General features: G+C 32.9%; 1 protein-coding gene across 1 annotated transcript; it reads right to left on the bottom strand.

Moving 5' to 3' along the window:
• Positions 1–1515: 1515 nt before the first annotated feature.
• Positions 1516–13158, bottom strand: LOC128186719 (uncharacterized). Its single transcript, XM_052856580.1, has 9 exons — positions 13019–13158; positions 10777–10855; positions 9709–10641; positions 7795–7921; positions 5643–5808; positions 4624–5530; positions 4404–4521; positions 3484–3638; positions 1516–1886 (listed from the first exon to the last, which is right to left on the bottom strand). The coding sequence occupies exons 3-9, from the start codon at positions 10629–10631 to the stop codon at positions 1781–1783; spliced, it is 2502 nt and encodes an 833-aa protein (XP_052712540.1). The 5' UTR covers positions 10632–10641; positions 10777–10855; positions 13019–13158; the 3' UTR covers positions 1516–1780.
• Between the last annotated feature and the right edge of the window lie 445 nt (positions 13159–13603).

Genomic DNA, 13603 nt, shown 5'->3' with positions numbered 1-13603 from the left:
GCCCTTTGCCTATAAAAGGTTCTATGAAATGCTGCAATTCTCCAATAATGGTTCCATTTATGGGATAGCCAAAGTTGGAAAACAAACTTTTAATTATTCGGTTTAAATTGTAAAATTATTATATTCGATATTAACTTCCTGGCATTAACAAACCGTCAACCATCTCAAAAATCCATTGAACGAAATACAAATTCAAAGCAGAGCAACACGGACCTTCAAAAAGATAGAGGTAGGATCAGGTGCCTAGGAGGAGTGAGCATCATCTGCTGACCTGTCAGACCTGCCGTGTGCTCTTTATTATAATCAGGAGGGGAAAAACGGAAAGTCTGTATACAATTACGTGATTAATTATGGTCTAACAATTAGTATGAAAACCGTCAGTCAGCATGCGATTATTTAGATCAGAGCAAATGTATCTCTAGTGAGCAATGGTTCACATATATCTTGTTTTAGAATGATGGGGTCAGTTTGCAGTATTGGTTCTTGTTTTAGAATGGTGTGGTCAGTTTGCACTCATTGGATATTTGACTTTAGGTCGGATAGGTTTCACTGAGGCGTGCTTTTTGTAGGAGGACCAAGTATTATTTTTATCACTTTCTTAGTGCTTTCATCTTCTTAAATAAGTTGATCAGTAAGTCTGATTGCTTGTAACACTGGTATATTCCAAAAGGAAATTAAATTCCTATCCGAAGTTATTTTCGTTCGGAGTACTGTATCTTCTTTGTAAACAAAATAACAAATAGGTTCTCCATGGTAAAGAAAGAAAATGGACCAATATGAAAAGTCCCTATCCATTTCGTTACTTCATTCGTAATATCGTAAATTTTGCAGCGGGGTTAGTCTTTTAGGGTATTAAGTCTAAAACATCAAGCATAAGTTGAATTTTAAGATAACTGAAAAATGTTACATGTAACTGAAAAACATTGCAGAAAAATCTGTAATTTCCTGGACTCTAAGAATGACTGGTTACCAGTTACCGTCTATTCCCATATACTGGGGTATTACTAGGGTAATAAACATTTATTGTAGTACTAAACAGTTGTGTTGCTAACTGATAGCTACCGTCTATTCCCATATACTGGGGTATTTCTAGGGTAATAAACAATTATTGTAATACTAAACATTTGTGTTGCAAACTGATAGCTAGGCGAAAGGTTACAAGTTGTCTCAGTTAACGTAACAAGACGATATAGACGGGCTAGTTAGCTCGCTTTGAACGTTGGCGTTATAATTCTGCAATAAATAGTACTTGTTCACGTGTTGAGATTCAATGTATACACAGATATGTGCTTGTTGTGTTTAAATGTAGTTTCAATATACATACTTTGGTAAATTTTACTATTAAGAAATCTATTTAAACAAGTTAACAATTTTTACAACATTGTGCACGGACGTGTAAATAAAAATATTCATGAAATATTAACTATTATGATTTTTCATCTTAAAAAATAAAAATTTACAATAAGGAACAAAGTTGGACAACCCAAAAAACCCTTTTTACAAAACTGTGCATAAACAAAACTAGCTAAAGATATATTTCAGTGAAAGCAAGATATTTATTAATTATAAAAATACTATAAAAACTATAAATTATTAATTCTAAAAATATAAAAAGTGTAGCAAATGAATATAAAGATAAATAATATACCGGTATTACATGACATACAACCATAAATACTTCAATTTACTATTATAATAGCTAGAACTGTGCAATGTACAAGTGTGACCATATTTGATATATATTTAAAATTTAAATATAATACAGATTATAAGTATGTCCTCATAAATAACGAAATGCACATACAATAAATAAGTTAGCGAAAACAATCACAGAACTATACGATATCTTGGAATCACTAGAAATTCTGCATTTCAGCGAGTCGTATCTGAAAAGATATAATTTCGAATTAGAATATTATTGAAGCGTATAGTTGCCTCAAAGACCTTTTATATATTTTTATTTTCGAAAATTCAGTATGGAAATTCACATTTCAACCTGTATTAAAAATTAATACTTCAATCATTAAAATTTAATATGTAAAATTAACTGTTTAAAGAGGAAATACAGATTAAATATATAGAAAAGGATTTCAAAATCTTCGTGGACAAATATGATAAAACATATTTGTATGTTAGCTTCAGATAAAACCCTTGGCATTCGTAAAGAAAATTATAAAATAACTAATTTTGAAAAAAAATTTAGATAAGGAACAGTCGTTAAACATATTGTAATGAAGTTATTTACATGACTGTATCCTTCCTATCGAAAGTCATTACTCTCTGACCAAGAAAATATTGTTTGCTTACCATAAAATTTAGCTTACATAGTGAAATGATGTGTTCTAGTGAATGATTTTATAAAACAATCGCTGTATTAAAATGAAGGTCATGTGAACGGAAAAATTACAGGTACAATATATATTCACAAAAAACTAGTATGCAGATATAATGTTATATTTTTTTAGATTGTTTTAAAAGATGCTTGGTCCGATTTTATATCAAGTTTTATGCACGCTTTTAAACGATGGTTATGCTAAGTATATGTATAATTTTAGACATTGCAGTAGTTTTCCCAGTCAATTAAGCCAAATTTCAATAAAGAAAAATACGTACAAAATTTGCTGACAAAACAAACGACAAAAAAGGGTACCGCGTTATTTCGCCCCATGTTAAATTTCACCCCTGACGACGAGGCGGGTATGGTTGTATTACGACTTTGTCATCGCTTTGAATAAAGGTCGTAATGATCAGACAAATTACAAATAAACATGTGCACGTTTTATTTGCTAATATTTCTGAAGTTTGCTTTCTTTACAATCGATGCATAGCATGCGGGTTAAATGACCCCAATCATTCGGGGGACGAAACCAAACGGTTTCTTTTTCTAAACATTCCCGTGATGCATTTTTGTTTGTTTTTTCGTTTGCCCTAAAAGAAATTATTTTTATTTACTTTTAATATTTCTAACTTTGAAAGGAGACTGATTCTGCTGGTGTAAATAGGAGAAAGTCCATAACTTTCTAAGATAAATAGTTTGTATGAAAAAAAATTTGATATTGTTATAACAAATAAATCGGACCAAGCAGCTTTAATAAGTGTTGTTTAAATAATTATTTACATTTAAAAAATGATTTGGTTGACTGATGACGGAAATTTATTAAATGTTGGCTCCATCTCAACCTTAAAACCACCGCATGTTGTACTGTTTTATCAAAATCAACCAGTTAACTTGATTTGCTATTGAAAGATTTTTGACGATTGTAATAATTATGTTTTTAAATTATACTTTTATTTCAATAGAATAATAATACTCGCCTGAAAGCATAGGTCATATTACCATTTGTACATGTTATTAGTAAATAATAACAAAAAGTAAACATGAATGTTTGAAACTAGTTTCATATACTAGTAGCTAGTTGTATTTATATGGGACTGAGTCATTTGGAAGTGCTCTTTGGAAAGTTTGTACATCGGGTTACATACCTGCTGAATAGCCCTCTTAGTTTCTTCTGATATTCCAGCTCTATCAGCGCCCCAGCAATCCATCTCTTATTGTCTTTGAATATATACTCGTAGCCTTGTTTACAGTCACAGCCATACGCTGTCCGAGAAAACCGGAACCCCTTAATCCGGCGACACTGGAAATGTACATGTATGTATAATCTTTATATTCACCTTTTGCTATAGTAGCAAACATATTTTGTTTAATTTTGTTTTAATTTGTTGTGTTTTTTGTTCTCCGGTAATTTTTAGTGTTTTTCTTTTTTTACTTTTTTTTTTGGGGGGGGGGGGGGGGTGGTCGCGTTCGCATTTTTAAACCGGGTTTTTCGAAGGAAAAAATAGCTTACTGAAATGGTAAAAAAGGCAGCTGCCAAAAGGGTATCCCTATTGTACGGACAACTCTTACAGTTTTAAGATAGAAAGTCTTTGGTTCGAAGATCAATCATATCAGAGATGTGCACATTACTTCAATTTTGATTTATAATAACTTATACAAAAATATCAGCTTAAACCCCTTTTTGGCATAATATTGCATATGGGTTCCGAATATGTTACGAATAACTTCTCCTACATTTTTCAAGATAGGGAAATTTTGGTTTGCAGATCTAATGCACACATTTCGGAGATGTATATTTTAATTGAATTTTGATCAATTTTGCGGAAAAAAAAAGCTCTTGAACTTTGTCATTTTTTGCAAAATACTGCATATAGAGTACCCCATTTCTCTTGATAGGTATTGCTAATCAATTCAGGGTTGAAGATGAATAATGAATACTGTTCACACACAGGACAACCCGGTTTGCTGTCACAATGACAGCTTTTCTCTTGCTTATGTTTCTTTCTTTTTAAAACTTTTAAAAAAGTGTTCTTGATAAACTGTAGAAGGGAGTGTTCGTACTCACAGTTGTAGATTCTGTATGGCACCGGGCAGTGTTTTTGAAAGCATTCTGAACATGGAAAGGTTGGGGACAAGGATTTATCTCCAGGAGATCGAGTGGCACATCAATTGTTACTACCCCTCTTTAAAAAAAAGATAAGCTGGAGAAAGTAATTATATAATAACAATGACTGGACATGAAATATGAATGTAAGTCAAATAAATGAACTTTGATCAATACGTACGAGAACTGAACTTTTCGAGATATTTTGATTCCCCGAAAGAATGGCACTACATATGTCATGACCCAAGTATCCACACGGTCATCACATTTGAACACAGGCGGCATCCACAGACCTTGCTCAATGGTTGGAGCTCTGTAGGTCACAGGAAAATGTTCGTGTCGGACACTACTTGATCCGTTTATATCCGAACGCATCATTGACCGGATATTGAAGGTTTTTAGGAATTCTGTGTTCGTATTCCACCGATATTTCATCTCTCGGTACCACAGCTCAAGTGTGTAATGCCTATCAAGTCCTGCCGAGTCAAGAGCATAAAAACCTCCGTTCTTTCTGTAAGCATAGGGTCCAAATAATTCACGAACTGTTTCATTAGGATTTCGAAAAGTGTACGGTTCATAGAATATACCACTAGACAATATTTTGAAATCGGCCATAACGTTGGCTAATACTTCTCCAAACAAATGTTCTTGATGCAGACGACCTCCTCCTTTAATGTGTCCAAACGAATCCATGTCTTCCATATTCTGAAGAAAAGCGGACAGGAAATGGGCCAGTCTGAGGGCGGTGCTAGCCTGATACTTGAACTGAGAGTCCACACCATACCCAACGTCCCCAGGAAGAATGAGAGAAGATGGAGAAAGTTTCTTGCAGTTTGATTTTGTCACACTGGTTTTCTGGCGGTAAATTCTTAGAACTCTTTCATAAGCCGAAGGGTCAAACAAAGGTCTACCGTATAGGGACCTCTTCTTGCGGTTAGGGTTTGTCCTTTCTTCAAAACCTCTTGGAGATTTTATAATGTTCACGGATTTCAGTGATCGAGATTGAAAGACTCCTGTGTTGTATTCTTCTTCAAAGAATTCAACAGAGACGCTAGATACTTGACTAATCACCGGTAAAACATGCATATCTACAAAGCGAAAAAGTGTCTCAAATTATCTATAATCAGAGAAACTATTTCTAAAGATACCGTTGAACCTTAAGAAATGCGAAAATTCTAGGTTCGTGTTACTTATACATACAATCTACGGCTGGACAGTTGAAACCTTTCCTATATTCAGTTAAGGTGGACTGTTCGATATTGTATCCCCAGTAAGGCTGTTCTATGTCGTTTGGATAACGATGACCCCATCGGCATTTACAGCGGTAGCCACCTCGCCTGAACCCAAAACCACTCAGATGCTTACACTGAAAAAAAAGGGTCTGCTCTTATGTACGTTTATGTTTTAACTTAATACAGATTCTCTCTCTCTCTCTCTCTCTCTCTCTCTCTCTCTCTCTCTCTCTCTCTTTCTCTCTCTCTCTCTCTCTCTCTCTCTCTCTCTCTCTCTCTCTCTCTCTCAGATGCTTACACTGAAAAAAAAAGAGTCTGCTCTTATGTACGTTTATATTTTAACTTAATACAGATTCTCTCTCTCTCTCTCTCTCTCTCTCTCTCTCTCTCTCTCTCTCTCTTCTCTCTCTCTCTCTCTCTCTCTCTCAGATGCTTACACTGAAAAATAAATAGTATGCTCTGATGTACATTTATATTTTAATTTAATATAGATTCTCTCTCTCTCTCTCTCTCTCTCTCTCTCTCTCTCTCTCTCTCTCTCTATCTGTAATAAAAGGATTAACATTTTACATTAGGTAGGTGGATATAACATGTTTAAGAGAATACTTTGGCCTCATAACTACCAAAAGAAAGGTAACCTTATGAATACGAATTAGATTACATTTCTAGACTTGTTGTCAGTGTTGGATTTGTTAAGTATGTTATTGGCTTGAATTCCATTTAAAGTGCACTCGAGTTTTGTTGTAATTTTATTAGATTTACGTACCAAATATTTCTTTGCAATTGTAATTCATATTTACATTCATGGTTGCTCTTAACATATGCAAATAAGTCATCGTTTTATCGTTTCAACGTGCGATTTTGATGTTGAAATTATTGAATTAATGCTATTGAAATTAAAGAATATCATAAAAAAAAAATTAAAATTAATTGGGCCTTAAATTGAAAAAAAAAAATAATATGCAGATAATTACAAAATGTAAATTTTCAAAACAATGGGCTATTCTCTCCTAGTTTACAAGTATCAATGTTAATCGTAAAAAATTAAATCCACCGTTTTTACATGTATATCATTCCGTGTTATTGTAGTATATAAATGTGAGGATATTATGCCATTATGTTTAGATTCATCGTCAGACTGCTCAGCGCAGAAAAAATTTTGTTCTCACAATTTAACGCAAATTTTATTTAAAAATCTTATTTTAACATGTCGTTTACATTGTTGCATTAGTAAAACAAGATGGTGTGTATAAATTAAGAAACTCACTCTTCATGTGAATAAAAACAAGGGAAGTGATTAACCCAAAAATGTTTTGAATGAATAATGATTAACGCCTGTTTACATTACGTAATTTCCTGCAATTCATTTGCATTTATAATTGAAATTAAGGTATACAGAAAGCGTTTATTTGAAGATAATGGATAAATAAAATGTGGAAACAATGAAACACATGCACTTTAAAAACCATAATTATGTCATTCCCTCCTGATGGCATTTGGCGACCAGATGGCGAAACATTTTTTAAAAATTAAAATGCCCTATAAAAATTGATATATTAAAACTTTAACCAGTTAAAATGGCTTTAGTTACTTTTGTATTCAACAGTTTGCGCATTGCATTTGCAGTGCTATCCTTTTAACAACTGACATCTTAAACTCAAGTTCTCTGCTGAATTGAATTACATATATTATAATTTGTACAGTTTCGGTCAGAATGTTTTTGCATTGTTTAAAAGTGGCTTTTTAAAATATCACAAAAAAATGAAATGTAACGTATGTTCATTTACAAAAAGAAATACCTAAATATCAAGAAATGACCACGTCTTAGATATTTAACAATATGTAGAAGTCTTTTTGAATTTTGAAAACGGGATAAAAGTTTATAGCTTTGTATTTCATACACAGGCGTGTTCAAGATGGTATATCTGCGTTTTCATGAGATTTAAACAACTTTAAAAATTTTGGGCAAATATTGAAAGAAATCGTACTTTTTTAAAAATCTAGTATACATGTCATGCATTGTTTTATACATTTACTAGGAATATATTATCTTTTCATAAAGAAGCAATTACATTAGGATGGTGTGGTGGGTTTTTTCGATAACGCTTGTATAAACCTACCCCCGAGTGTTTCTTACACCTGTGGGTGCCAGCCAGGTAACTCGGTCCCGGATTCCCGTCCCCTGCATCGCACGGATTGAAGTCGATTCTTTCGAAGTCTGTGTCCATCACAGCTACTCCAATAAACCTTCACACAAAAAAACTGCGAAATATCATTACCTTGAAATCAATTGTCGAATGTGTAGTTACAGTGTACTAATAAGTACGCAGAATATCGCTCGCTAACAAATATAGTTTTTGCAGGAAAAACTATATATGCAGAACTCTTTATTTCAAATGAACCCATGTCGATGTCTAATTTACAACACGAAGTGAATCGTTTATCGTTTTGACTACCTGTATATGAAACGGTGTTTTGATTTAAAAGGTTTGGTACAATATTGCATGTGTTGGCACAACAACCTTGTGCTGTTTAGATACAAATATGTGCTTTATAATGAACAATGTTAAAAAACAACTATATTTATGCTATATTTACATAATTGCATTATAAATGTCCATTTAGGCTGAAAAATTGTATAAAAACTGGAACAAGCAAAGAAAAAGTAGAAATATTAACCAAAATGTCGCATCCGATTTGACTCTAGAAATTTTATAATCCAAAATTAGAAAGTTTAAATCGGTTTTCTTTTTATAATGAACATTGTTGACATTTTTAGTATATAGTTCATTCATTCTAAAAATACATAACTGTGGCATGCAAGAGTTAGAGCTTTGTAACAAAGTTAACAAAAAATGTGTAATCCTGAAATGCGTCGCAAACCTTTAAAAACCCATTATATTTTATTTTATTTAAGGATAGCGCTTAATATTTTTTTATTTGGTTTCCAGTTCTTGTTAATTGTTTACTTATTATGTAAATAATTTATTATTTTATTTGTATTCTATTATAATTGTTAATATATTATTTAAAAATGTGTGTTCTTGTGATAATTTGATATATACATGTGTTTAATATATACATGCATTTGTTTTTCCCTTGAGTGAAATTTCTATCTTAATTTATACAAGCAATGTTTTCGTATAAAAATTATAACCAATTGGCGCTGCTCTCCTTTGTAATGAGACTAGTGTTCTGCTTATTAAACGGCAAGCAAGTCATTGTCACATTTTTGGAATGATTAACTTAAGTTGATCCGATGTCGCCAAAGCAGATTCTAAGGGTAACTTATTTTTTCTTTCACTTAACTTACCGAATAGTGTATACAATTCATCATGACATGATTAAGTATTGGATCTTTTAATCGGAAAGGAAATATAAATACAATACCGTTATAAGTAGTAGCAGAAGTAGTAGTAGTAGTAGCAGAAGAAGAAGTAGTAGTAGTAGCACAAGAAGTAGTAGTAGTTAGAAGTAGTAGTAGTAGTAGTAGCTGAAAAAGTAGTTAGTAGTAGTAGTAGCTGAAGAAGTAGTAGTAGTTAGTAGTAGTAGTAATAGTAGTAGTAGTAGTTAGTAGTAGTAGTGGCAGAAGAAGTAGTAGTAGTAGTAGTAGCAGAAGAAGTAATAGTAGTAGTAGTAGTTAGTAGTAGTAGTAATAGTAGTAGTAGTAGTTAGTAGTAGTAGTAGCAGAAGAAGTAGTAGTAGTAGTAGCAGAAGAAGTAATAGTAGTAGTAGTAGTAGAAATATTAGTAGTAGCAGAAGAAGTAGTAGTAGTAGTTAGTAGTAGTAGTAGTAGCTGAAAAAGTAGTAGTAGTAGTAGCAGAAGAAGTAGTAGTAGTTAGTTGCAGAAGAAGTACATGTAGTAGTAGTAGAAATGTAGTTTTGGAATCAAAAGAAGTTATAGGTTGCGGTGTCTGTGTACTTTGTCTGATGGAAGTTATATATGTATTTGATGCTCATATAACATGATATTGATTGAATGATTTCAAATAAATTATTACAACTTGTTATCATAGCTGTAAACTTTTTCTCACCTTGGTCGTCTTAAGTGGGTCCAGTTGCTATACCTCGGCATGAAGTCGGTGATTGGGGACACCGCAGACACCACCCACTTGTTTGACCGTCCACAGTCAAAGTAAGGTCTCGTAAAGCGCACGGGGAGTTTCTCCTCGGTGTCATGCATTCCAGGGTTATTGGGACCGAAAAAATTGTACTCCTCAAACGTTTTCTGTCTGAACACTCCCGAACTGTTGGTAAACTTTAAATGCACGCCCCACGTGAATTTGTGAGTAGAGTCGTATATCGGTTGGTTGTCGGGTAGCCAGAAGTTGTACCAAGGGTTCATGCGAAAGCTTTTTACGGTGTAGTTTTTGTTGAATCCACTGCCAGCATCCAACACGAAAGCCGTGTCCAGAGTGGGTTCCCTCAGATGGTTATCCATATCGAATGTATCGTCCCATCTCCAAGCCCGGGGTGCAAACAACGGGATTGTCTTATTTATGTTGTAGTTAATAAGCCAGTTGGGATAATAGCAATCGTTATCAAAATACAAAGCACTACCATTTATGACTGTTGGGTTCGCATTCAAGTCAGCTGAAACGGACAAGTGTAAATAGTGAACGTTTGGCAGAAGTTTGAAGGTGTCGGAAGTGTTCAGTCTTTGATGGATGTATCCGAAGAAGAACGCTCTGTTCAGAGCCATATTGTGCAAGTGAACGAGATTGGTCCGATTCTTGTAAAATATACTGGTCTGCAGTTTATTGTACAGAGGTATTTGCGTGACCACATTTTCTGGCATTAGAAGATCTTCTAGTCGCTTTGATCTGCAGTTTTCTCCTGTAACGCTTTGGAATTGTTGATCCAGCTCGTCAAAGGCATCCCATTTCATCCAACCGAGCTCCCTGGCGAGGATTACAGCAGCAAACAAAACCGAAGTGGTGAGTGCATGGAAAAACATGGTTCATCGTCTGAATCGAAAGAAAGACTTAATCAGCAGGTGTGAACGTTCTGGTTATCTTCTGTTGTTTTTAAATTATCATCGATCAAATTGATTAAAGAGGAAGGCGCTGCTTACCTGTTTGTCATAATTCAGATTTACTTACATAATCATTTTTTCTTTCAACCTCATATATCCATCTGTCTCTTTTGTGTCATTTATTGCTTTGGGTTCGATCTTGTACCCTGTAAATACATAGTTTTTGGATCGTTTCGCAAGTTCTACACACATATATTAGCACGTGTTGGAATTCAGATGGAGATAGGGGAATGAACTCAAGATGAATAACAACAACACAATTGTTAAATAGTTTGTGTCAAACGTGAATGACTTTGTTGTCAGCAACATTTTCCGGTTATCATCTATAAACATACGAATTATACAACCGTACACCCAAAATTCCACTGGTCAACATAAGATATAAATGTAACAAATCTTTCCACGTATACAAAATTTTTCGTGTAAAATATCCCATTCTCCACCTAAGTATTTACGAATTCTTTTTCCTTGATACATTTCTTGTCGGCAACTTACCTCTTTCAATGCAGAATCCAGTCCTATGAAACAAATGACTCATAAAAAATGCATACATTTACGATATTTTATTTTGGTAGGGGCTGACAATATACAGCCATTGGGCGAACCAGTTAAAGATTTTAATTAGATTTATGGCTTAAAATCATGAGCTATTAATCATGGAAATGCAAACATTATAATCACTTATTTAAAAAGACCACCTTATGCGTGCACATGAGCCCTAACTGACATTCCACTAGCACATTTGTGTAAAGTAGTAGTGAGAAAAACATTAATAAAAGATACATTTGAAGACGCGGTAAAATGATAATATGATAGTTTTACTATTAATAGAAATGTACACTTTGCATAACATTTTAGTTCTAACAAGAATTAGTAGGGGGCTAATAAATGTTGGAATCAACGTTTAAAATATGTATTACAATCTTTCACTTTTTATATAATTGAAAATATCCTTAATGAAAAAAATCGGTGAATTACGTATTAAATTTTTTTTTTATTTTTTATGAAATGTAGTTTTAAATGAAGATTCATAGTACACGTGTTTTGACCAGAAACATTTTTAACAAATATTTTCCTATTTTGTACTAAAAAGTAATTGAAGTATCTAAACGTTTGCTGAGTTGAATCTTTAGACCGAGGCATTTACATTTCATTTTGAAAAACTGTCCACGTCAGAAGTGGTTCAATGAATACCATTAATCTGTCTGATAATTAAAGTACATGTACAAATCAAGTAATGTTAACATCAAGGAACCATGGAGCATATACTTATGCAAGTGAATGCCTCTACACTTACGACACGAGAGAAAACTAACAATATTATCCTTTTTGTTTCAGTTTTTTCTTCCTGTTTTTATTTAGCAATAAAATGTCTTTTAAAAAGAATTTAAATGAGTTATAAAAAAAAATAACTGACATTACGGAGAATAAATGTAAATGACCGAATGCAGAGACTTGCATGTAAATTTATTTTGTTATTAATAATTTATGTAAATGGGTCACGATCGGAACGGTCTTACTGCCTAGACCAAATTCATTCAAACAGAACTGTTTTTGAAATAATTTATTCACTTTAGTAATATCCAGTTCTATGTACTTTTCATTCTAAACAACTATACAGTTGTAAATTGTTATACTTGGTAGGAACCTCGTTAGTTGTAAGAACTTGTGTTCGAACCTTTTGTATATGTTAATGCAATAAAATATGTTCAAACAAGATCGAAACGGTATCTTTTTAAAGCATTTTGGTATGTGTTTTTGATCGTTTGCATATGATGAGAGAACATCAGTCAGATTTGAAGTCATAATTACATGTTTAAATATGTGGTTAATTTTTTTTCAATTATAAGATTAATTTGAACAAATTAAATAAAGAAAGTTTAAAAATTTACTGGTTTTTTGTTAATTCATATTATCCAATTAGATGATTCTAACAAAGATTTTACATCCATAAATTATCTATACAAAGATCGAGGCAAAACACACGTTAATGTCGCCGTAAAACATTTCAGGATATTTACAATTGATTTACGAAATCATTTGAAGACATAAATAGCATAATATTGCGTGCCCTAGTTTTATGTTCACATGTTCACAAATGTTGACCTGATTAATCATGAGGGGTAATTACAACGTTTTGATATACATACATCAATTGCACATGATGGGAACGCTATGCAAAATTAGGTCAACTCTTGTCAAACCTTGTGTTTTTAAAAACAACTGTATTTTTTTCAAACAAATACATGAACAGTATAATGAGTAAATACTTAATAAGCTATATGCAATTAAATAACAATATATGATACCTTTCACGTCTGTCCATTGTTTCCAATATACCATTCCCTCCACAACTATTCAAACAATTGTGACTTCCGGTATATTCGTTCGCATGGTGATCACGGTCAGTCGGACAGATTAGGGCGTGTACCAAATCCATGACTAATTTCTTAGGTGTCACAATTCTATTTAATATACTTGCAATGATTAAAAACGGTTTTCGATTAATGAGTTTTTAGATTTTATTTGGTAAATAGATTAATTAAGCAAACAAAACAAAAACAATCAAAAATGAAATAAACGGACCAAACTGTCATGGCCACGAGTGCGCGTTATACAACATTTTGCCTCCGGCGGGAAATGAGCAGCTTGTGCTTTTGTAACCAATGAACATTAAGAAACATATCTCATTCTTTTAGCACAATGCGGTTTTTTTTTTGGTTTTTTTTTTTTTGGCGTTGTATAGGGAAAACATTGATTTTCCATATTTTATTTAGTTTATAAAAGAAATAATTAAAAGTGGTCTTGGGGTTATTTTTCGCTGGGCCCTGCTACTGTCTATATAATGTTAATGGACTAATTTTTATGCTGCAGTTTGCTATAAAATGCCTTTG

This window comes from Crassostrea angulata, chromosome 6 (assembly GCF_025612915.1).
Source record: "Crassostrea angulata isolate pt1a10 chromosome 6, ASM2561291v2, whole genome shotgun sequence".
Taxonomy (NCBI): Eukaryota; Metazoa; Mollusca; class Bivalvia; order Ostreida; family Ostreidae; genus Magallana; species Magallana angulata.
Note: the sequence above shows the minus strand (reverse complement) of the source record. Positions and strands in the feature narration are given on the sequence as shown.